The sequence below is a fragment of the Odontesthes bonariensis genome, chromosome 19, assembly GCF_027942865.1.
Source record: "Odontesthes bonariensis isolate fOdoBon6 chromosome 19, fOdoBon6.hap1, whole genome shotgun sequence".
Classification (NCBI taxonomy): Eukaryota; Metazoa; Chordata; class Actinopteri; order Atheriniformes; family Atherinopsidae; genus Odontesthes; species Odontesthes bonariensis.
Window position 1 is genome coordinate 8,455,702 of NC_134524.1, and position 24,944 is coordinate 8,480,645.

At 42.9% G+C, this 24,944-nt stretch overlaps 1 protein-coding gene across 2 annotated transcripts in view; it reads left to right on the top strand.

Moving 5' to 3' along the window:
* The window catches only part of chd3 (chromodomain helicase DNA binding protein 3), a 47,927-nt gene that overhangs the window by 13,861 nt on the left and 9,122 nt on the right, over positions 1 to 24,944 (top strand). The window contains exons 11-39 of one of the 2 annotated variants that reach the window (XM_075450711.1): positions 576 to 799; positions 892 to 1,023; positions 1,104 to 1,200; positions 2,203 to 2,394; positions 2,481 to 2,681; positions 2,760 to 2,897; positions 4,012 to 4,133; positions 4,270 to 4,443; positions 4,963 to 5,104; positions 5,804 to 5,935; positions 6,077 to 6,194; positions 7,608 to 7,732; positions 7,827 to 8,058; positions 8,161 to 8,345; positions 10,493 to 10,670; positions 10,869 to 10,934; positions 11,275 to 11,360; positions 11,831 to 11,964; positions 12,053 to 12,197; positions 14,468 to 14,630; positions 14,756 to 14,904; positions 15,579 to 15,789; positions 15,887 to 15,988; positions 16,088 to 16,216; positions 17,144 to 17,252; positions 19,079 to 19,211; positions 21,954 to 22,149; positions 23,556 to 23,719; positions 24,029 to 24,155. In XM_075450711.1, the coding sequence (XP_075306826.1) occupies positions 576 to 799; positions 892 to 1,023; positions 1,104 to 1,200; positions 2,203 to 2,394; positions 2,481 to 2,681; positions 2,760 to 2,897; positions 4,012 to 4,133; positions 4,270 to 4,443; positions 4,963 to 5,104; positions 5,804 to 5,935; positions 6,077 to 6,194; positions 7,608 to 7,732; positions 7,827 to 8,058; positions 8,161 to 8,345; positions 10,493 to 10,670; positions 10,869 to 10,934; positions 11,275 to 11,360; positions 11,831 to 11,964; positions 12,053 to 12,197; positions 14,468 to 14,630; positions 14,756 to 14,904; positions 15,579 to 15,789; positions 15,887 to 15,988; positions 16,088 to 16,216; positions 17,144 to 17,252; positions 19,079 to 19,211; positions 21,954 to 22,149; positions 23,556 to 23,719; positions 24,029 to 24,155 (4,306 nt within the window). Of the gene's footprint in view, positions 1 to 575; positions 800 to 891; positions 1,024 to 1,103; positions 1,201 to 2,202; positions 2,395 to 2,480; positions 2,682 to 2,759; positions 2,898 to 4,011; positions 4,134 to 4,269; positions 4,444 to 4,962; positions 5,105 to 5,803; positions 5,936 to 6,076; positions 6,195 to 7,607; positions 7,733 to 7,826; positions 8,059 to 8,160; positions 8,346 to 10,492; positions 10,671 to 10,847; positions 10,935 to 11,274; positions 11,361 to 11,830; positions 11,965 to 12,052; positions 12,198 to 14,467; positions 14,631 to 14,755; positions 14,905 to 15,578; positions 15,790 to 15,886; positions 15,989 to 16,087; positions 16,217 to 17,143; positions 17,253 to 19,078; positions 19,212 to 21,953; positions 22,150 to 23,555; positions 23,720 to 24,028; positions 24,156 to 24,944 lie in introns of both variants that reach the window. The other variant, XM_075450710.1, reaches the window with a different exon arrangement.

Genomic DNA, 24,944 nt, shown 5'->3' on the forward strand with positions numbered 1-24,944 from the left:
ACTTTGGTTCTGTCGACTCCACCGACTGGAAGAACTTTAAAATGAAAATGGCCGAGTAAAAGTTCCGTACCCTTCTCTATGTTTGGTGGATCCACCGATTACTTTCTTTTCCGGTTCCGCAGCAGACAGCAGCAGACTTTTACAGAATAAAAGCCTGTGAGCAACAAAATTGTTCAATAATAAAATAAATAATAAAACAGGGGTGGTCCGTGGACCGTGGCGTAGTGGCTTGAACCCCGGTTCGAGTCCCGCATCGGACGGCCCTGTGCTGCGTGTTGTTCCCCCTCTCTCTGCCCCCTGCTTCCTGTCTCTCTGAACTTTCCTATCCATTAAAGGCACAAAAGCCCCAAATTTTTTTTATTTATTTTTAAAATAAAAAATAAATAAATAAATAAAACTTGTGTTAATGCGCAATAAAATATTTATCGGCGTTAAATAATTAACGAGGTAACGCGATAATAAAGAGTTAACTCGCCCAGTCCTATTAAAAATAAATACACCATCTGTCAACCATTAGATGGTAGATATCTTGAAGATTACACACCGCAACATTTTTTTTTTTTTTCAACTTTTAGCTGGAGATCTTCCACTCGGTGATGTATAGAAACTACCAGAGGAAGACGGACATGGACGAGCCTCCCAGCCTGGATTACGGCTCGGGCGGGGAGGACGAGAACGGAGTGGGAAAGAGCGAGAAGAGGAGGGCCAAAGACCCCGAGTACGCCATCCTGGACGACAAATACTACAAATACGGCATCAAGCCCGAGTGGATGATGATTCACCGCATCATCAACCACAGGTAAGCGGCTGCACATCTGATAACATCTGAGGGTTTGTATCACCGCTCACTCTCCAGCATCTGCCCCCCCCCCCCCCCCCCCCCCCTGCCAGTGTGGATAAGAAGGGGATTTACCACTACCTGGTGAAGTGGAGAGACCTGACCTACGACCAGTGCACCTGGGAGAGAGACGACATGGAGATCCCCGACTTTGCTATCTACAAGGCCAGCTACTGGAGACACAGGTAGGACTTTAATATGGAGAAGAGGAGGGTCCTAAACACTCAGAGGATGTCAGATAAGTCCATGTGTTGCCTTTTAACAGGGATGCCATCATGAAAGAAGACCCAGACAAACCCAAAAAGATGAGGAGCAAGAATGAGGAGGATGAAGAAGAGTCTCCTGCATTACCAGCCACAGATGTGAGCTTTAGTTTCTGTAAAGTTGAACTCATTCCAGGTCAACTGTCTAATGTATTTTATTTACTTTTTACACTACCTGTGTACTGCGTGCTCAGCAAAACAGCAACCTCAGCTCAAATGCTCAGTTGTTCTTAAGGTGCATCTTGTACATTTTGTAGATATTTTGAGCAGCAGAGTCCTCTTTATGCACATATTTGCAGTTTTATACTCCTTTTTCGACCCTAATTGTTCCAGTGCTGGTGCCACAGCCAGTTCCAAGTTGGGATTTTCCACAACCACAACAAAGCCACGCCACTTTAAACCTCTTTCCAACACATGTTTGACTCTCCCTCCGGTGTACTGTCAACATCTGTAGAGGACCACAGTGCAGGGAAACAATTTATCCTCTCAAAAACAACAACATTTGACTAAATCTGTCTAATTTCCCCTGCAAACAGATGTCTTTATACGTCCAGTCCAGTCTATTTACGCTGTTTTAACAGGTATTAATGCACATCGATACAAACTGGATTTAAAACGCTCGCTGATTTTAGTAAAACACCCGACAGTGTTATAAATGTAGCTGCAGACACTGTTTAAAAATGCAGCTGATTCAGGTTGTTAATGCGGCTCTCTGCAGCGTTAACATATGCAACTGATGTAAAACATTAAACAGCCGGAAGATGTGCTGACGCTGCTGCTTCAACTTCGCTTCAACTTTGCAGCTCAGTTTCTGAATGTTTTGTCTTGAATTAGTTAGTCTAAATGCTTCACTGGCTCTGGATTTTTAAACATGGCGGTCACAATAATTTAGTCTTGTCTGGCTGGTCTTTATAACCCCAACTCCAGCCCATGCCTGAAGCCCAAAAACCAGCACTTCAACTTCTTTACCTCTTTATAAACTACTCCATTTATGAAGTGATTGTTGTGATTTTTACTGGAAGTTACAGTATTGATACTTAAACCTCCAAGAACTTATTTAAGATGACAGTTTCATGTCACGTCCTCGTTTTGTTGCTCCAGCCGACAATAAAATACGAGGAGCAGCCGGACTTTGTTACATCGACGGGCGGCACGCTGCATCTGTACCAGCTGGAGGGCCTCAACTGGCTTCGGTTTTCCTGGTCTCAGGGCACTGACACCATCCTGGCAGATGAGATGGGCCTGGGCAAAACCATCCAGACCATCGTCTTCCTCTATTCCCTTTTCAAAGAGGTGCCGCGCCTTTTTCTGTCTTTGTCGCATGACGACCGCGCGAAGCATCGCAGAGTCACGCAGCGTCTGCCCCTGTTTCCCCTCAGGGTCACACTAAGGGTCCATTCCTGGTCAGCGCCCCCCTCTCCACCATCATCAACTGGGAGAGAGAATTTGAGATGTGGGCGCCCGACTTCTACGTGCTGACGTACACGGGAGACAAAGACAGCCGAGCCATCATCAGAGAGAACGAGTTCTCTTTCGACGACACAGCCATCAAAGGGGGAAAGAAGACCTTTAAACTGAGGGTGAGGAGGCAGAAAGCAGTCACCATAATGTAGAAAAACAACAACATTACATCCTTTCTCTTGTTTCTCTTCCTGCAGCGAGAGGCTACGATTAAATTCCACGTGCTGCTGACCTCCTATGAGTTGGTGACCATTGACCAGACGGCGCTGAAGTCGATCGACTGGGCCTGTCTGGTGGTGGATGAGGCTCACCGCCTAAAGAACAACCAGTCCAAGGTACTGTGGCGGCATTCTGTGTGAACGTACTTTATCTCTATATGATGCACTAAATATTTATTTGGGAGCTATTTCTAAATAAAAACAAAACACTTGTCTCCTAATTTACTTTGTCGTATCCAAACAATAATGTGACTGATAACAGTTTTCTTGACAGTGTACTGCAGCATCATCCCTCATTTTTAGTTCTCCAGGCTTCTTGAAGGACATCCCAAAGCTCTTCTTTGGATGTGGGCTGCCTTTTGTTCCGTTCTCTGCCAACATGATCCCACACTGCTTCAGTAATGTTGAGCTCCGGGCTCTGGGGAGGATTCATCCCTCCATCAGACCTGCTGCCACTGATTTTCAGCCCACTTCTTGTGTCCTTTGGCACAGCTCAGCCTTTACTTCCTGTTTCCCTTCCTTAAGAACGGCTTCTTGACAGCCACCCTTCCATGGAGCCCATTTCTGATGAGGCTTGGGCCAACAGCAGATGTATCAGCTGAAGGTCCAGATGCATCTCTCAGCTCCTGTGTCAGGTCTTTGCTGGATTTTTTCCTCTTTCTTAAGGACATCCCTTTCAGATCCTGTTCATCTGCTGCAGATAGTTCTTTAGGCCTGACACTTCTTCTTTTGTCCTCCACTTGTCCAGTTTCCTCAAATGTTTTAAGGACACACTGCACACCATGCTGAGATATGCCAAGTTTTCAGCTGATAGCTCTTTGGGAATCACCTTGTTGCTGCAGAAATCCTATTTTCTGTCTGTCAAACTGCTGTGTTATCTTATCTTACAATAGTTCTTTGCTAAGTTGTCTTTTATGTGTAGACAATGGTTCATTCCTTGAGTTAGGAGCCCTTTGTTTATGCTTGAATGATTCATAGGTCAGTGTTGAATGGCTTGATAAATAGACAAAAAACAAAACAAAACAAAAGCTCAAAATTATCAAAAAATGTTCAGATACAAGGACTGGACTGAAAATGAGAAAAACTTTGATAACACCTTCTGAAGAACTCCTTATAGGACATTAATTTTTTCTGATGTAGCACTGCCTTTTAATCCATCCTAATCGGAGAAATGATATTAAAGTTTATTAAGTTGAGCTCAGGCTTCTTTTTTTTTGTCTTTTTTTTTTAGTTTTTCAGGCGTCTGAACGACTACAAGATCGACTACAAGCTGTTGCTGACAGGAACTCCGCTCCAGAACAACCTGGAGGAGCTTTTTCACCTGCTCAACTTTCTCACACCCAATCGCTTCAAGTACGACTTTCCTGTCTAACACACACACCAAATAATGTTTTTATTTCGATTAGGATTAAAATTAGAAGACCTTATTTATCTGATATAGACAGATTTTCACCAGTTTCTCCCCCTTGTCCCCCCTCCCTCTGTGCAGTAACCTTGAGGGCTTCCTGGAGGAGTTCGCCGACATATCCAAGGAGGACCAGATCAAGAAGCTCCACGATCTGCTGGGGCCTCACATGCTGCGGAGGCTGAAGGCCGACGTCTTTAAGAACATGCCCGCCAAGACCGAGCTGATTGTCAGGGTGGAGCTGAGCCCCATGCAGAAGTACGATGCCGACAAATATAGATGCAAGACATCAGAAAATACCATAAAACAGCTGACTGCCTTTTCTGTATCCAGTCAGTCAGCTGCTGTATGTTTAACTGCTACTGCGAAGACACCCAGAGGCCATCCCGTTCCCTTAAAAGCACGGATTTGTATGATCTGTGGTTAATTAGCTGTGATTATTTGAGTTATGTGAAGATATTTTGTGTATAATAGTGTCGATGAAGTCGTAGCATTGATCAAAAGCCCCATTTTTTGTCTCAGATTAAAGGGATTCGTTGCTTTCTTCATACTTAACTTTGCAGTAGGCAGTTGAACTGTAAATATGATCCATATCCGATGATTAGTTCCCTGAATGTCAGAAATACGACGTGTCTGTTGTTACCATTTAAAACTGAACAGTGAGGAGCAGAGACTAGAGAAAGAAGGCAGTTTATCATGATCTTCATCCACTTGAAATGATGATTGAATCGTTGCAGCACTGATTCTAATCCCAGGTGTTTCTTCTTTTAAATACAGGAAGTACTACAAGCTGATTCTGACCAAGAACTTTGAGGCTCTGAACTCGAAAGGCGGAGGAAACCAGGTCTCTCTGCTCAACATCATGATGGACCTGAAGAAGTGCTGCAATCATCCCTACCTCTTCCCTGTCGCCTCCATGGTGAGAACAAATGAACACACATGCACTTCCTATTCAGATAAATTAAATTAAAGTGATTCACCCTCATTTAATCGCATATAAAGTTTAAGCTTTGACTTTTCCTCACATGATTTGCTTTGATTTTATCCTGAACTGCTGCACAGTGACACCATGTGGTAACGTGGGGTAGTGATCCTTTTTTAGACTTTATTATAATCAAAGTTGAACTTAGTTTGGCAGCTCTCAAAGGGACAAGCAGTAAAAAGTACAAGTTAAATAAGATGAAATTATTTAAACATTTAAACCGTCTTATATGAACCTTGTGGGATTTGGACAGTGAAAACCTAAGTATGTAGTACATACTGCTATAGTTTTCCATCTATAATTAATGTTACCTGTTATCGTTTCCTGGCATCTGAATGGCCTTTTTGTGTCTTTTTTTTAGTAATTTTGAGTTTATTAGTGGCCCATTGTCACTTTTATGGCCATGTTTTGTCAGTGATTTATAATCTCTTTGTTGTCATTTTGTGTCCCCATATGCCCACTTTTTTGTCTTTTTGGGATAATTTTTACAACTCCTTTTGTTTCTAAGTGGTCAGTTTGTGTTTGCTTTTGGTCAGTGTGTCTCGTGGTGGTAATTCTAGGTCCAGATTAGTTTGTTCCATGTTGCGAGATTAGGGCATCCCTGTTCACCTTGTAGTATTACTTGTGTGTCTGTAGGAAGCCCAGAAAACACCCAGCGGTGCGTATGAGGGGTCGGCCCTCACTAGGGCCTCTGGGAAACTGATGCTGTTGCAGAAGATGCTGAGGAAACTGAAAGAGCAGGGACACCGAGTCCTGGTCTTCTCACAGGTACATACTTGTACAGACACACTCATATTGCATGGTTAGGCGAAGTAAAGCACATAAAGCACCTGACGCTGGCTTTGCAGATGCATGTGTGATCGAGAATGAAACACATGAGCAGCGTCTCTCTGTTTCCTCCGTTTGTAGATGACCAAAATGCTGGACTTACTGGAGGATTTTCTGGACCACGAGGGCTACAAGTATGAGAGAATCGATGGAGGCATCACAGGAGCCCTGAGACAGGAGGCCATCGACCGATTCAACGGTGAGATTAGAGTCACATCACCACACATCCACTCCTCTAAAAGTCTAAAGAACAGGTGCTACTCTTAAAGGGATAGTTCGCCTCTTTTGACATGAAGCTGTATGACATCCCATATTAGCAATATCATTTATGAACATCTTCTTACCCCCTGCTGCGTCCTGTGAGCCGAGTTCCAGCTGAGTTTTGGCGTTGACGAAAGTAGTCCGGCTAGTTGGCTGGGGTCACAAAAATAAAGAGTTTTCCTTCTCAAAACAATATGCGTTCAAAAGAGTAATACATTCGCATCACAAAATCGTTCTCCAGGAAAAAGTCAGAGCTTGGCACTATTTTCTCTCCCTTCATATCAATGCGTACAGCTACCTAGCGATAGCCGCACCTGTTACGGTGTTTGCTGCTAGGTCTGCACTTCGGTCTGCAGGGTCTACACAGCAGGCAGTGATACGAAGGGAGAGAAAATAGAGCCAAGCGATTGTGAAGTCTAACTTTTTCCTGGAGAACGACTTTGTGATGCAAATGTATTACTCTTTTGAACGCATATTGTTTTGAGAAGCAAAACGCTTTATTTTTGTGGCCACAGCCAACTAGCCGGACTACCTTCGTCAACGCCAAAACGAGGCTGGAACTCGGCTCACAGGACGCAGCAGGGGGTAAGAAAATGTTCATAAATGATATTGCTAATATGAGATGTCATACAGCTTCATGTCAAAAGAGGCGAACTATCCCTTTAAATAGAAAATACTGCAGTAATACTGCATTGTGCTTTGGATTTTTGGCTTCCACAGCTGAGCAGATGTATGCGTCGGTAGGCTGTGAACGGATGCTGCCTGGATCAGATACTGTGCTCGTTTTCATGTTAGATATTACAAACACAGTGAAGCATTTGTTGCCATAAATGCCATCAGATCGTATATATGATGGGTAATCCTATTTATGGGTGAGCAGTGCATCCCCTGGAGCTCTGCTGCCTCGGGCACTCTAAATGCTAACGTTAAAACTCAGCGAGACATTAGAACCGCGAGGAAAGTTTAATAGGGATGTAGAAGAAGTTGTGTTTTCAGGGTAAAATTAATTCCTGTGGGAAAACTGGACCACTTCACACACTCCGTGACACCTGGCTGGTGGTTTCTGTACAAATCCCCTTTTTCTCTACACACTCACTGTGTTTCCAGCTGTAAAATGAAACTAAGAATGATCTTTAGAAAGGGAAACAACCAGCTGAAGTGATGCTTGAGTCGGTGGTTTTTACTTCTTCTTGTTTGTAAGCTATTACAAACTGTAAATATTCCAGATTTGAATCTTACCCCAGGTTAAAGTTGTTCTGTGGGCTCCTACAACACTGAAACTGTCTGCATTTCGTGGCTCGTTGGCATTTTGTCTCCCAGTTTCTGACACTTTATTGCCCTCTGTCTCCAGCTCCCGGCGCTTGTCAGTTTTGCTTCTTGCTCTCCACCAGAGCGGGAGGTTTAGGCATCAACTTGGCCACAGCGGACACCGTCGTCATTTTTGACTCTGACTGGAACCCTCACAACGACATACAGGTGCTGCTCGACCGGCTTTTGTATAGAGGAAAGACTCCTTTAAAGACTTTGGTTTGGCATCAAAGCTCCAACCGTCCTTTTTCTGCGTTCTCAGGCATTCAGTCGAGCTCACCGCATCGGACAGGCCAATAAGGTGATGATCTACCGCTTTGTGACGCGAGCCAGCGTGGAGGAACGTATCACCCAAGTCGCCAAGAGGAAGATGATGCTGACCCACCTGGTTGTGCGGCCAGGTTTGGGATCCAAGGCCGGCTCCATGAGTAAGCAGGAGCTGGACGATATCCTCAAGTTTGGAACGGAGGAGCTCTTCAAGGACGAAAGAGAAGGTGAATGCGGTTATAGTCCGATGTCGAAGTCACACAAGCTGTGATAACGTGGTTGAATGAAAGTATTTTGTCAGATACCCTCAATTTTAACTGTCTTGGCAGGTATGAAGAACAATTCAGGGGATAAAGCTGAGGACGAAGGCAACGTCATTCATTACGACAGCACCGCCATTGAGAGGCTGCTCGACCGAAGCCAAGACGCCACGGACGACTCGGACGTCCAGAACATGAACGAGTACCTCAGCTCCTTTAAAGTGGCCCGGTACATGGTCCGAGAGGAGGACAAGGTGAGACGCAGAGGATAAACCAACATGTAGTCACATTTCTGCACTTTGAATTTACACCGACCTCATCGGGTGCTGGCGAACCTGTTTGGGCGTGATCACAATCACAAAGGTCACAATGGCTGTGTTCGAAACTGCATACTACATACTGCATACTACATACTGCATACTACATACTGCATACTGCATACTACATACTACATACTCATCGATCAGACAGTATGCAGAGCGTTTACCCACAATGCATTTCGCTCCTGCCCGAGCCGAAATCAGCCGGCCTGAAGCTGATTTCACTTAAGCTCTAAACTCTGTAAACTTTAGCAACATTTGAAACATTTTCAGGCGAGAAAGTAGTCGTTTAGATCCCCAACGTGTTGAAAATCTGACAAAATACCGGCTATTTACAATTTTGTTCCCACGAATTCGGCGCTACTAAAGCTAGCCGCAGTGAGCAACGCACTTCCGGTTATTTTCACAAAATAAAATACCCGTTGCCTTTAATCATAGGGAAAGCCATTACCATACAATTGGTGCTTTTGTTCTGAAAACAGGAAGTGAACCTACCCTCGTTGTAGCTAGCTTGAAACTGACGTTTTGACAGGAAATGACGATCGGCGACGTCACGTTACGTTGCATCTTGGGTAGTTTGAGTATGAGTAGTAGCCTCATTATGCATACCCAACATTTCGGAGAATCTAGTATGCATCCGGGAACTTAAAAAAAAGTTAAAGTTAGTATGAGTAGTAGGAGTAGTAGGAGAAGTATGCGGTTTCGAACACAGCCAATCTCTCCATTTCTTGTCTGAGAAAGATGGAGAGAGAAAAGAAAGGGGGCTGATGTGAGCACAGAAATAAAACTACATGGAAATTTGTAAATTCTCATTACACTAACAGAAACTAAAGGTTTTATCTCTTTTTATCTTGTGTGAGATCAAACATCTACATCATCATATCATTATTCTAACATCACAACTGGAAGCCGCGACTAAATATTCACCCACATTTGGTCTCAGACTGCTGCTATTTAAGGAAGAACTGTAACTGTGAACTCTGCAAGGCTTTCACACACACATCAGTGTGTTTCTAGTGTATAAAATAGGGACACATGGTTTTTCATTTTGTATCCCAGTCTGCTGAGGCCGAGGTATGAGGCTGTAGGTGGTGTTCCTGTCATTTTGGAGGCATCTTGCTCAAAAGGTTTAGACTTCTTGGCCTGGAAAGTTACATATTCAGAGAAAGAACAAATGTTTCGATGACAAATTGATTCGGCTTGAGTGAAAACTCTGAGCCCTGCAGCGGGTCAAAGAGAATTCTTTCAGTCCTCCATACAGTCAGTTGTCACTTGATCTTTAGCTCTGTTGGATCTTTAGTCAGTAAAAGGCTCAGAGATCATTTCATCGGAGAGCCAGTTCTCGCCGTGCTCGTCGGGAAGTTTTGCCAAACTTTTATTCGTTTGAACATTTAGTTCTGCTGCACTCCACAGCAACTCGATTGGGTCCAAACAGATCATTCCAGTAAGGCCGGGTTCCTTAGAGGTAAAGTTGAGGAGGGGTTTACCTCTCTGTGTGAGCAGTTCAATAATTTAACCATTTTGTCTCCCAAAATCAAAGTATTTCTGGGTTTCTGCTGTAAATGATCTCATTAGAGGATCCAGAGAGGTCTGTGAACGTGCTGGAAAAGGCTGGAAACCATTACTGAATGGCTGTCAGGCTGCACTGCAGGAAGAACAGCCATAATGTTGTAGTGGAAATAAAAGCACGAGTTTAGGAATATACTCGTAGGCACAGTTTGTTTCTACATCTACTCAAACTCCTCGGCCCCTTGTGCTAATTTAAGATGGACTGAAGTGATGTGGAAAACAGAATCCAGAGCAAAGAGGAGAGGGTTTCTCAAGCTTTTTCTCAGTTTTCTGTCAGCAACACAACGTTAAACCACCTTTTCTACAAACTTTCTACAAATGAACCCACTGTTTTTGTAGTTTGGGTGCTGAAAATGATTTGACCCTGCATTCAAACTGTTCTGGAAATGGGTTTGTACTCGGATCCAACAGAAGAGTTCAATTAGCACGTAGCAACATTAGCGTGCTGCACTTTAACCTTCCACTGTGCTCACCTGCTCAGTCACGCCATGTTTTCCAACCTGACGCTGCAGATCGAGGAGATCGAGCGGGAGATCATCAAACAGGAGGAGAACGTGGACCCAGATTACTGGGAGAAGCTGCTGCGGCATCACTACGAGCAGCAGCAAGAGGATCTGGCGAGCAAACTGGGAAAAGGCAAGAGGAACCGCAAGCCTGTCAACTACAATGACGCCGCACAGGAAGACCAAGGTAGGGACCCGGTTTGGAGCGGAGAGGCTGAAGTAAGCTGAGGAAAATCCAGATAATGAAGATAAAACTTTCCTGTTGTATGGTAGTAGGGTTTTATATCATAGCTCTTGTATAGACACGATGACAGTGGAAGTGCATGGGCCAGGCCTATTGACAAGGCACCGTGTGCTGTTTCAGAGTGGAATGCTGACATTTCAGATAACCAGTCCGAGTACTCCGTGGGCTCCGAGGAGGAGGATGAAGACTTTGATGATCGGCCAGAGGGTAAGAAGAGATGATGGGGGGGGGGGAATGGGGAAAAAGATAGAAAAAGATGAATCAGATCAGCCAGAGCCGCTCATGAACGATGAAAGGTTGTCCAACACACTGTCGGGTCTGTGTTGAATTAAAGTTTGACGTTGATTTAGTTGTTACGGTTTCCTGGCTGAGCTGCACCAGTTGCACTGCCAAAAAGCTGCAAACCTCCATCCGCCTCCTGCTACAGACTTTAATTCTGCATCGCTGAAGTCTACTTGCTATACAATTTAAGAGAACTCCAAAGCATTATCTTGATCAACGCACGGCCAGTATTCCTCTGTGAACTCGTTCTGTTTTCTGCTCAAAGGTCGGAGGCAGTCACGTCGGCAGCTCAGGAACGAGAAGGATAAACCTCTGCCTCCTCTTCTGGCCAGAGTCGGAGGCAACCTTGAGGTCTGTACATCTCTGGAACTCGTCCTGCTTCAACTTTAAGCTTATCTGTTGTGAAATTGCTAAAATCTGTCTGCCTTTCTTTCAAAGCAAAATTGGCCCTCTTGGATATTATTCTAACAATTTAACCAAAAACATGTTATCTTAAATAGGAGCTGGCAGCGAAGCAATTATATCTCCAAGAACTCTGAACCTTCCAAGCTCATTAATCATCCTGATAATGGTGGATGTGATTATAATGGCCTGCGTCATCCCAGTTTATTTTAGCATTCTGAGGAAGACGTATTCGGAAAATGCTCCGGGAGGCTTGAGAATCATACCGATGTCTGCAGGAATACGAAAACAAAGCTTTGATTTGAGATTTGCTGAATTGATAATAATAATCTTCTCATACGTTCAAGAAGATCGGAGCTACTTCGGCCGCTCACAGTGCCAGTTTCTCAGATTTTTACTGTAATTTTCCCTTTTTATAGGTTCTGGGCTTCAACACACGCCAGCGCAAAGCTTTCCTGAACGCCGTGATGCGTTGGGGGATGCCGTCTCAGGATGCCTTCTCTTCTCAGTGGCTCGTTAGAGACCTCAGGGGAAAAAGTGAGAAAGAGTTCAAGTAAGTTCAAACAAACAGCTCATGTTAGGTGTGTTCAGCTTTCTCCCGTTCCACTGGGTTCACCCGTCTCCGTCCTCCTCTTTTCCAGAGCGTACGTATCACTCTTTATGCGTCACTTGTGCGAGCCGGTAGCCGACGGGGCCGAGACGTTCGCTGACGGCGTCCCCAGGGAAGGCTTATGTCGCCAGCCCGTCCTCACCCGTATTGGTGTCATGTCGCTTGTCAAGAAAAAGGTCAGAACAAAACCGTCGGCCTCGCAAAGATGAAGACAGAGTTTTAACAGGTGGAACATTTCAGTTCTTTGGGATACAAAGTAAGAGCAGGTGTGGACTGAGCTGCTAGTTTGAAACCAAATTTAAACTATAAAATAAATGCTTTTTTGGGTTTTTCCTTTTTATTCTCTATGTTGTATCTTATGTATCAAAGATAGCTGTTGTGTCCCAAAGGAGACACTGCTTCTAAACCACCTGTAAACACCTCATATAAACTCCAGGATTTTTAATTTTAATTTAAATTCTCAAGCCATCTTTATTTATACAGCGCATTTCATACCACAGGCAACTCAATGTGCTTTACATAAAGACAAGGCATTTAAAAGAACAGCATAAAGCAGCATAAAAACAAGCAATTTAAAGAGGAAAAAAAAATAGAGTAAAAATTAAAACACACAGTTAAAAGCAATCAAAGAAGAGGGGAAAAAGAAAGATATAAACTCAACCATAAGCACAACGAAAGAGAAATGTTTTTAACCTGGATTTAAAAGTGCTTCCAGTTGGGGCTGATTTCAGTTCTGCTGGTAGTTTGTTCCAGTTGTGTGCAGCATAACAGCTAAAAGCTGCTTCACCGGGTCCAGTTTGAACTCTGGGCTCCACTATCTGACCTGAGTCAGCAGATCTCAGAGCTCTGCTGGGTTTATACTCTGCTAGCATGTCATTCATGTATTCTGGACCTAAACCATTCCGTGATTTGTAGACGAGTAGCAGAACTTTAAAATCTATTCTGTATCTGACCGGGAGCCGATGTAAAGACCTGAGAACTGGGGTGATGTGATTTGATCTCTTTGTTCTGGTTAAAACTCGGGCTGCAGCGTTCTGAATGAGCTGCAGCTGTTTGAGACTCTTTTGGGGGAGTCCAGTCAGAAGACCGTTACAGTAGTCAAGTCTGTTGGAGATGAAAGCATGAATCAGCTTCTCCTGATCTGTTTGGGACATGAAACCCTTCATTCTGCATGATGTCCACCTAGCACCTAGTTTGGCAAACCTTAAGGAGCTTAAAGAGCGGGCGTCTCTCACTTTTCCATTCTTGACAAATCTGGGCAGATTGGATCTTTCAGAAGAGAGGTACTTAAAGAGACACGAAACAAGAACAAGAGCAGGCAGCGGCGTGTGAATCGACCTCGTTAAGAAGCACAAACATGAGGAGGCGAAGCGAAAACAAGAATAAACATCGGTTTGACTTCCCCAGATGGAAGTAGCTGATAAAGAACAGTGTCTGTCTTCAGTGTGACCCTGAATAATTAATCTACATCGACCGATACAGATGCTAGAAAGCTGATGAACGACCACACACTGTAGCTTTCAGACAGTAATGATTGTTTCCCACACACGTGAGCAGCTTGTTGCTGTTGATTCCACATTAAAACTCATCACCTGTCAGTAAATACGTGAAACCGCTATTTTAAACAGTTCTGTTATCATGTGCAAAGCCATAAACGAACTGCATTTATATCAAATCAAATCAAATCAAATTTATTTATATAGCACATTTCATGTACAAAACAATTCAAAGTGCTTTACATAAAATAAAAGTATTGCAGCAGGGAGTGAAAGAAGCATTAAAATACATTAAAGAATATAAAGAGAAACAAATAAAATAATTTAAATGAATTTAAAAACATAGAAATATATATATGTAGAGAGAGAAATTATATAAAAATTAGTAACAAAACAACAGCTATAAGTGATATAAAGAATAAGTTCTGACTAGTTAAATGAGACGTGTTGCTGCCATCGAATTCTGTGAATAAAATTCAGGTTAATTAGATTTGCAAATCATTGCATTCTGGGTTTTTTTCACAAGGCGTCCCTCTTTTAAGAGTTTGGAACTGGAGTTGTGAAATCGTGAGGATTAAAAATTTATTGGGTGGTTAGATCAACAGTGCATTTGCTGTGCTTTGTGAGATAATCACAGCTTAAATAAAATGTCAAAATCCCCTTCCTGAAAGCTGTTTGGATTGCTGTAACTTTCAGTTTGTCAGTTTATTCAGCTCCATCCAAACATCTTGCAGCTACTCTGGAGTCCAACCTGTTTAAACCTGCAGACATCATGATCTGCTCTCTGTGCCAGAGGGAATGTGTGAAAATCTGCCAGGCAAACCGGGCATGTGGGCGGTGTGTTTAAAAGAAGTGTTAAAAGATAAAGGGAGTCTGTGCCAAGCTTCTTTTTTTTTTTTTTTTTTCACTTTTTTTTTCCAGCTTTTAAAACTTTCTCGTTCTGTGTTCAGGTCCAAGAGTTTGAGCACATCAACGGCCGATGGAGCCTTCCAGAGCTCAAGCCCGAGCTAAGCATGGACAAATCCTCCTCAAGGGCCTCTTCTCCTGCCGTGAAGACCTCCACGCCCACCCCTGAAGCCAGCTATAACAACACACCGTGCACTTCGAAGCCAGGTAACCTACAATAAACGCTGCTCGTCCAGCAGGGGGCGCTCCACGTAAAGGGGCGCGAGCAAAATTGTAGTTGAATTTGACCTACTGTACTGTGCTTATGTGTTTACTTTCATGAACACATGCAGCGACCCCTGCTCCGTTAGAGAAGCTAGAAAAGAACGGGAAGGAGGGAGAGAAGGTGGACAAGGAGGAAGCTCAGGCCTTGCTGGAAAAGGAGAAAGTGAAGGTTGAGGGGAAAGAGGTGGATGGCAACAAAACTGGAGATGCTGAAGAGGTGGGATCAAGTCTTCAAAAAGCAACCTATTCCAGACATTAAACATCTTCTTTTTAAAAGTTTTTAAGCCTTAAACCCTCTCTTCAATCACACTTTTTCGCATTTGTCTTAATCTGAATCACATGTTTTTTGTTTTTTTTAAGGATTCCCAATGCATTCCAGTTATTTCTCTTCCTGTCAGGCAGTGAGCTTCTGCTCACTTTCACAGTTTCGCTGGAAATCAGACATGACATTGCAATTGCATGGCAAGCTTTCAGCATAATTACACTGTTAGTGTCATACAATGAGAAAATAATTCTAAAGTAGAAGCTGCCTGGAGGATAACAAAGCATAAAAACGTCTCTTAAAACTTAGCATTTTCAATGTTAAAAGGGCCTGAATATGTAAAGTTGATATGAACAGCTCTAAATGTGCACTAAATAAACTATGACGCCACCAGTATAGTTTCTCTGTTCTGTAAAAGTGACTTAAAACCCAACATTTCAAGGTTTTACTCACAAAAAAGGTTGAATAAAGATGATTATGTATTTTTAATGCTTCTTCCACTCCCTGCTGCAATGCTTTTATTACATGTAAAGCACTTTTAATTGTTTTGTACATGAGATGTGCTATATAAATAAATTTGATTTGATTTTGAAAAAGTAAGTCACAACAAGTTTTTCTATTCTCTATAGCTGTCGCCCTCGACAAAAGAAACGTCACTCACTGCATCACCCGGCCAAAAAACCGAAGGCAAGGATGAGAGTGACGTGAAAGAGGATGAGAGGAAAGAAAAAAACGAAGCTTCGGCCGACACGACGGAGGAGAAAAAAGTCCAAGAGGAGAGTAAAGAGGAGACAAAACACGCATCCAAGCAAGACGCAGACGTCAAAAAAGAGAAATCTGGTAAAAACAAAAACAAGAAGTCAGATTCGACAAGCAAACGATGAATGCACAAACAAATAAAACAGCTCCGTGCCACTTACGTCTGTTTGATTTGCAGAAGGAGAGAAGACCGACGAGGAGAAGGAAAAGCGAGAGGAAACCTGTACGACAGACACGATGGAAGCCAAGGAGAAGACCGAGGCAGCAGATGTAAAGAAAGGTGCGAACCACTGTGCTCGTCCTCCTTTCTGAAACTCTAAAAAGAATAAGCCGCCTTTGTCAAACAAATTCACACCTTGGTTATCTTTCTTAATGACAGAAGAGGTCAAAGGTGAAAAGGATGCTGTGAAAGAGGTCAAAGCAGCCAAAGAGGAGGCGCCCAAAGGCAACGGGAGGCCTCCCGAGCGGCCGCGCTTCATGTTTAACATCGCAGACGGTGGCTTCACAGGTTAGTTCGACTTTACCTGCTGCTTTATGACGCCATGCGTTGTGTCATAAAGCAACATTCAGGCCCTTGATTTAACTCTTTTATATATAAACTGGGATTTTTTTATTGACAGATTAGAGAATTTTCATCTTTATCAGTGATTTGTTTGGAAAAATTAGAATAAAATCCCTGAAAATTTTCCAATTTACCCTAACCCTGCATTTTTTTTCCTTTTAAATTACGTAAGCGTTTCATTTTGTGTGGTTTCAACTCATTTGGACACAACACAGTCAAAAAAGAGAAGCGCGTACAAGGCGACACTTCTGCAGAGAGTAAGTCACACACATGAGCTTTTATGGGAAATACCACAGAAGGCAATGCAACATCATGCATCCAATGATCAATATATAGAGGAAGCTTGTGGTTGGAAACTTTTGGAAGTTTAAATTTAGCAAAACCTTTCCCCTTTTGTTCTGAATCTTCAACAGGACACCAAAAACGATCGCTGACCAATGAATAACTGTCATAGAAAAGAATGACTAAATGCACAATCTAAACACATGGGAACAGTGCAGTTGTATTTCATGCTTAAATATTTCTTCCCTACCTTGATTTACGGACTTAAAATTATTAGCTTGCTTTCTGAAAGAATCCCTGATTTCAAATGAAAGGTGTAAGGATGAAAATAAGTTAATAGGCTGACCGAAAAGGTCACTAAGCAGTCTAAACAACATAAAATGTACTATTTTTTTATGAATAAATAAAACATTCCTCTCGCTCTCAGTGCTTCTGTACAAAAGCAGCAGTGAGCCAAATGTATCTTTAACTTGATCACAAACCCAGAAAAGCTGTGGGTGTGCTGTGGAAAACACCTGCTGCCAGGTTTCAGCGAGCTAAGCACTTTGAGACTGGCCTCTTTTAACATTTTTTTTTTGTTTCTTCCCGCAGAGCTGCACACCCTTTGGCAGAATGAAGAGCGGGCTGCCATCTCCTCTGGGAAGATGAACGAGATCTGGCACCGCCGACATGACTTCTGGCTGCTGGCGGGAATCGTGATGTATCCTTGACAGCAGTTGCCCGAGCGTTGACCCTGCTGTGTTTATTTTTCTATGGGCCGGCAGAAGCCCAGCGTAATAAGTCAACAGGCCAGCCAGAGCTCTGTAAACAGCAAAGTGTGTCTGCTGGAGGCTGATATAGCGGGTCATTTAGTTCATGTTGTTCTCTCTATTATGGTAATTAAAGCCTTGCAGTATTCACATAAAACTCGTTTTACTCTTCAAGCTAATGCTGAGGCCTGTTTAGGCTGACATAAAAAGAACAGACGCTGTTTGAAATCTACTTTGTGCCTAAGAAGATAAATATTGTCGTTAAATTTATAATGAGGAGAAATATTTCGGCTTAACATTTTTGGAAATTGTTTTAGTTAGTTACGCACTTTGATATTACTCCCAGTTTGTTGCTTAGCTTAACATTAGGACTGAAAGTAGGCACAAACAGCTAGCTTAGCTTGTCAAGTTCCCAGATAGCATGCGGATGTGGGTCACTTGAGGCAACGATCCGGCACTGTACTCATTCTTTAGGCCCGGACAAAACAGATGTGAACCTAAACTGGCCCATGTAGTAAATGCCACATTTGGGCCAAATATCACAAAACGAATACGGCCCAGCTTTGGCTTATATATGGCAAGTTAGCAACGACTAATCCGGATGTGAGCCTAAATTTCTGAAATCAGAAATGGCTTGTAAAGAAAACTAACTGTCAATTATGCTTTTTATTTGACAACTTACAACATTCTCATTATTTAGCTTGGGGAACTTGATTCATTTTGTTAACTTCAGATAAAGGCGGTCTAAACTTTGTTTATGCTAGTCTTTCAGCTAGGCTAACCACCTGCTAGCAGCAACTTTACCCAAAAAGACATTTGTTTTTTTCCCTGTTTTTCGCATTTTCCTGTTTTCCCGTTACATGTTCAATAAGCAAGCGCGATTATCATCAAGCAGATATGTTTGTACTGTGTCCTCTCAAATTACGCTTAAAAGTCTAGCTTTAATGACTACTCGTGGATTTGAGAAGTAGCTATTTCCAATCTAGAATGAGAAATCATGCTACATCGTAGGTTTGCAGTTTGTGGATTAGGAGGTACTCACAAGGGCTGTTTTCGAAACCGCCAGCTACATACTACACATACTAGGTATTACACAGTATGTACTGCAGCTTATCACTGTCACGTAGTATGCAACCTTATAGCTAAGTGATTAATTTCATAGCATGCATTTTTTTCCCCACTTTCCGGTTTAGTAAAGCAGAAGAATGAACTCTGCTTTTAATGCTCGTAGGAGAGGAAGAACCGCCAGTCAAATAAATTAAAAATAAAAAGCTGTAATACAACAACAACAAAATTGATTGATTTCGAAAAACCGGTACGTACTGGCATGGCCTGTTGTACGGTAATTTCCCGCCTAGATAAAAAAAGTTGGGGCGGGAAACGCATATTAGCTAAATATCGATGCAGGACCCATTTTACTGTTTCAAGACTGCTGTTGTGCAATGCATTATGGGAAACAGTATGCCACATGCGTACTGGAGAATTCTTCCAAATCGGAACAACATCCGGGTACTTTTCACATACTGCGTCTTACTAGTATTATACGTGGTTCGAACTAAATTTAGCGATAGAGGACTTGCTACTGCCCCTCAGTAGGCTTCCAAAAGCTGGCCAATCAGAAGAAAGTGGGCTTTGAAGGTGGGGGGGGGGGTCTTAATGAGACGGCTGCTCATTTTTGCTATGGCTTCAGACTTGACAGTATTCACACATCATACTCAATTTAATTTTTCCCTATCTGTGATTCAAAGTGTTATACGACTCTTGACCCGGGTGCCAGACATGGGTACGCTCGGTGGCAGGACATCCAGAATGATCCTCAGTTTGCCATCGTTAATGAGCCTTTCAAGTCGCAATCGAATAAAGGCAACTTCTTGGAGATGAAAAATAAATTTCTGGCTCGACGCTTCAAGGTAAGCACAGATGTTTGTCCCACTTTTGCTTCCACTTCCAGTGCCAGAGATATGATCTGAAGTTTTCTAATCTGAACTTTATATAAAGTTGGTACTTTTGTCTGTAAAATCCTTTTCACTTTACAAAAGATTTAAGACAAACTTTGTCCAAATAGATAGACGGATTTATTCGTTAAACCTTAAGGTACCAGCTATGACAAATTTTAGGTACTTGACAGTTTTTCAATATGTTCTTGTGGGATGGAAATTATGGTTTCGGTTGCTAAAAAAAAAGTCTTGAGGTTCAGGATCCTCAATCACCTGACTTGTTCGATGATCCGATGACAGATGCCCCTAGACCCACATATTAGCCGAATGGTAGTGCTGACCGCTGCATTTCTGGAAGAGCTCTCATCCTGTTTTTGAGTGCCTCGCATGTTTCAGATCCCTTCCCTCAACATCCTCATTTACTGGCCTACTTTCTCGTCGTTTCTTGTTATCCGTATTGCTAAATTATTTGAAGTTTGTACAAAAGTGACATCAACAAGGCACAGGAAATTTCTCACCATTATTCTCATTGGATCCTTTATTTGCAATTGGTTGTGTAACATATCGGCTTCTTTTGCAAGTCTTCACTACTAAACAGCAACGTTTTCCTGGACACACAGCTGAATCACTGTTCAAATGTGAAATTTTGGGGAAATTGGTGTATTACCAAATAGATTTGTTTAGATCTATTACCAGTATATATTGTTTTTTCTCATTAATTTTGATTCTTAATTAAATGATTAAATGTGTCATGTAAAAAATAGATTTTTATAAGATTTTTTTCAGGGTGTGAGCAGTAGTTAAAGTAGTTTCATAGTCTCATAGGATGACTTTTTCACTTGTTAATTGTCCTCATTCAGATGTTGAATATCTTCTTATGCAATCAGTGAATTCAGCTGTACAGAGGAGGAGCTCAGCTTACACAAAATTTCCCAGAATTGATTCTCTTTCCAAAGGCTGAGCTGACGTATGGAATCACTGTATGTTATGAAGATCATTGTGCAAAACAACATATATCGTGAAAAGGCCTTATTATCCCCTTTTCTGGTTTAGATATGCAGTGAAGAATTAAATTATTCTGCACGATCTTTCTTAATTAAACTTATCAGACGAAGAATATTTGATTCTTCCTTGTTTGGTGCCCCACGCACTTCGTGGTTATACCTAAGTTTTTGAGGTTAATGGAAGTGGATGGGGAGAAATTTAGAAGGACTTAAGCTGGGCATACACTGTGCGATTTTTTCAATCGCGGTATTCAGCTGCTGCTCATACCGTACGAGTGAATCGCAAGGGTTAAAACGTCACAGCTCACGATTCCTGTTCTCACACTGTACGACCCGATGGTCTGATGCCATCTGGCTGCTCACACTACACGACACGTCGGACTCGGTTGCCGGTCGCTGCCATGCTGTTCTGTTGTCTTCTTCTTCTTCTGTTGACAATTTTCTCTTCCGTACCTATGTTTGCGCATGCGTAGTGTGACAGGATGAGGTAAATCGGCTCGTGCAACTGCTTCAACTGTGCGAGAGCCTCACGAGGGGCGACCAGGATTTCAAACAAGTTTGATTTTCATCCGATCGATCGGGAGGTGGTCGGGAGGGCTTAATCGTTTGTCGTTACCCCATGTATACTACACGATGCGAGACGCACGATTGAGCCAAAACTCGGCCCGATCTCCAAAATAGTCGCACGAGTGAAAATCTTGTCGAAATCGGGCCAAAAATCGCACAGTGTATGCCCAGCTTTAGGAACAGATAATCCTGCTGCAGTGGGAATCTAACCACATCTGCTCTCAGCTGGGATGTGGGTCTGCAGCTGTTAAGGCAGGTTTCACAAAAAGTGCTTAAAGAGTTTTGTTTAATATGTTTTTCTCACGTTACTTAACGGAGAATGTATCATCGTAATGAGATGTGACGTGAAATATTACTTTTTCAAGGCTAAAAGCCACAATAGTTAAATGTAACGTCACAGGCTGCTCGCACTCAGCCTCCCATCTTCATATTCATTTACTCAGCATGAATCTCAGATTGCAGCTACAACTAGATGAAAGTAATCAAGTGTCTTGTAGAAAGGTTGGGTCCAGTGTTTCATACGCTAAAGGAGATTATAAAGGAAGCGCTTGGAGAATCTGAACCGCCAATCAGATACATCTGGCTCATTTCAGTCATTTAGGAACTTTCCAGAGCAAAAGAAGACTTTCCAACCAGACCTTCTGTGTTATATCAGGACAGGAATGTCAGCGTATAGTGTGTTCACTCTGGAAAAAAATCAGCATACTGACCATTAGCAGACATACTCAGAACACATTTTAATGCAATGCACAGAGCAATAGAGAAGTTACTGTAAAATCACGCCTGAAATATAGAGCACAACTGATATCAAAGGATAAAAAGTATGTTTTCACTGTATTCTACACACCTTTTCCTAACAAAACTGTAGTTTCTGAGCCCCATAAGAAGCTATTAACAGGCTCAATAACACGTTTTAAATCACTTCTTTAGAACTACAGAAAAATCTTCTTGCTAATAAAGTCAATTGTTGCCATTTCGTGCCCAGTTAACTTTACGAATTACTCCCTTCTCATCTTGTGTCCGAGTTTTCTTTCTAGTTTTCGTGGTTATTTCAATTTGATGGTTTTAAACTGCAAATCCCCGTGTTCGAACACAAACAGCTTGTCGCTTACTTACCGCCCTTCTCTTGACCCCCGTCTTTCAGCTGTTGGAGCAGGCGCTGGTGATAGAGGAGCAGTTGCGGCGGGCGGCTTACCTAAACATGACCCAGGATCCGAGTCACCCGGCCATGGCGCTCAATGCGCGGTTTGCGGAGGTAGAGTGCCTGGCGGAGTCGCACCAACACCTCAGCAAGGAGTCGCTGGCAGGCAACAAGCCCGCAAACGCCGTCCTGCACAAAGGTCAGCGATGAATGGATGACACCAACAATTACAAACAGAAATGTTTACCGTTGCACAAAGAAATTTCAAGTAGAAACAACCTTTTCGTGCATGTAAACCACAAGCGGAGAAGCCTGACAGGGTAAATATAGGCATGGAGAAAGTGGAATACACTGGCAGACAGATAATCACGAGCAAACAATGAAAGAGATACACATCAACCCATCTGTTGTGCAATCCTTCCTCATGCATTGACCAACTCGCGCTGCCTGGAGCCAACTGCAGCGATGCCAAACAGATAAGCTTTCACGATGTTAAGTGATTGCTCCAAACATTCCTCCACCGGCTCCATGTTTATGTCGTATTTTTCGGAAGAATAGCACACGCAGCGCACTACCACTCGTTGCTTTCGGTTTAAATGTCTGGACGTTGCATTTTTTATCTGGCTGCAAGTGAGAGTCTGTGGTCGGATGATAAATATTTGGGACTGTGTTACAATTCAAATATCAAGAACATGCTTTGAGATATACAAGCAGCAAGTGTATCAAAATAAGGCAGCCTGTTTGTAGTTTACAGACTCTGTCTTTTTTAACATTAACGCAAGGCAAGTTTATCTGTACAGCACAATCCAACAACAAGGCGATTCAAAGTGCTTTACAGAGACATTAAAACAGTAGAAACAAAAAGCATGATTTAAATTTTAAACAAAAAAGAAAGAAATAAGAAAAATTGATAAAATCAGTAGTTAAAATGTGATTAAGTTTTTAAACTCAAGCTTCAGATTTGGAGCTTTATTCAGCTGAAAGTAGGTGTGTCTTCAACCTGGACTTAAACACACTGAGTGTTCCAGCTGATCTGAGGCTTTCTGGGAGTTTGTTCCAGACATGTGGAGCATAGAAGCTGAATGCAGCTTCTCCATGTCTGGTTCTGACTCTGGGAACTGATAGAAGACCGGATCCAGATGAACTGAGGGGTCTGGAAGGTTTATACTGGGTCAGGAGGTCACTGATGCATTCTGGTCCTGGACTATTCAGAGTTTTTATAGACCAGCATCAGAACTTTAAAGTCTATCCTCTGATGGACAGGCAGTCGGTGTAAAGACCTCAGAGCTGGACTGATGGGGTCCACCTCTTTGGTCTCAGTGAGGACTCGAGCAGCAGAGTTCTGAATGAGCTGCAGTTGTCTAACTGACTTTTTAGGTAGAGCTGTAAAGATGCTGTTACAGTAATCAAGCCTACTGAAGATGAATGCAGGGACTAGTTTAGACTAGTTTAGTTTTAAGAACTAAAAATGGGAAAATATCACCCATTAAAAAAACCTGAAATAAGTGGCAAAACGTTTCAATGCAGTGTTAAACGATTGATGGATTACATGTGAAACGGAAGGCGTTTCCTCCTGTCAGTTGTTTCTGTTTATCGTCACCGCAGTGTTGAACCAGTTGGAGGAGCTGCTGAGCGACATGAAGGCCGATGTGACTCGGCTACCGGCCACGCTCTCAAGAGTCCCACCCATCGCCGCGCGGCTGCAAATGTCCGAGAGGAGCATCCTCAGCCGACTGGCCAGCAAGGGCACCGAGACGCACACCCCCCCGGTCAGCAGCCTGCTCGTGATCACGCACACACTCTTTAACACACATCCAAACAGCCACACACACAAGCTGAAACCTGCTGGAGCTGCCAGCGGAAAAATAATAGCTGGAGGACGTCCAATGAAAACACAGAGCCCTTTATATTATCATCCACGTGTGCTTCTTCACTCCGCCACTGCTTAGTCAGCATCGTCTTTGTCAGCTTACATAACACAGAGGTGGTTCATTTTTATTCTATTTATCGTTACGTCCATCATTTCTTTAAAAAGTCCCGCTCTCTTCTGAAGAGAAGCTTTCTCTTTCTTCGTGCAGCCCATACCTCCAGGACCCTACGCCACGCATCAGAACTACGGCGCCCCTTTCACGCCCGCACCCCCGAGCGCCCTGCACATGGGAGGGGCCAACTACAGTCAGATGCCGCCCGGATCCTTCATATCAGGTCAGTGTTTGAAGCTCCCCTGACACTGTAATGAGGGTGGAGAATGCACCTTTGTGGCCACGAGAGGAGAGAAAATAGAAAAGATGAGTCAATCACTGAGACATTAAAAAACATCTTAAGGTATTAGGGCTTTGACAATGATGGTATTCAAGATAATTTACCGGAGAAAAATCCCCACATTGTTTGATTTGTTTGACACTTGGCAAACTGATGTTTAGGATAGATTTATGCGTCTTTGCGGCGGTATTATTGCAGTCTCACTGTTGCTGCCTGAGGCACAGGAACTGATCATATCTCAGCAAACAGTGATTGTCTAACAGCAGATTTGGCTCATTTAAGGCAGGTTGTGCATTAATCCGGCACCTACAGAGGTCCCGTTTATGCTCATTCTTGTTTTGCTTTCTCGATGATAAAGGGAAATAGTAAAGAAATGGCTTTGCTACTTCATTTTCATGTTTGACTCCTGAACTTCAGCTCGTCGTGATTATAACTCGCCTGATAGTTGGGTAATGTCTTATTGTTAATCAAATCTGAAAGAAAAGACGCACCAAAACTGCCTTAAACCAGTGCGTTGTGTTATTGACGGCCAAAAGAACGGCCTTCGTAAAGGAAAAATATGTTCCAGAGCGCCAACCTGTTGGCCGTCGGGTGCTGAGCGTAAAATTAAGAGCAAAGTCCACTAAAATGTTTCCTCTAAAGATATCAAAACAGAGCCTCAGTTTGAACATGATGTCAAACCTGCAGAGTGAAGCCAGTGAGATTATTCACCTACTTTTCCCTCCTGAAACC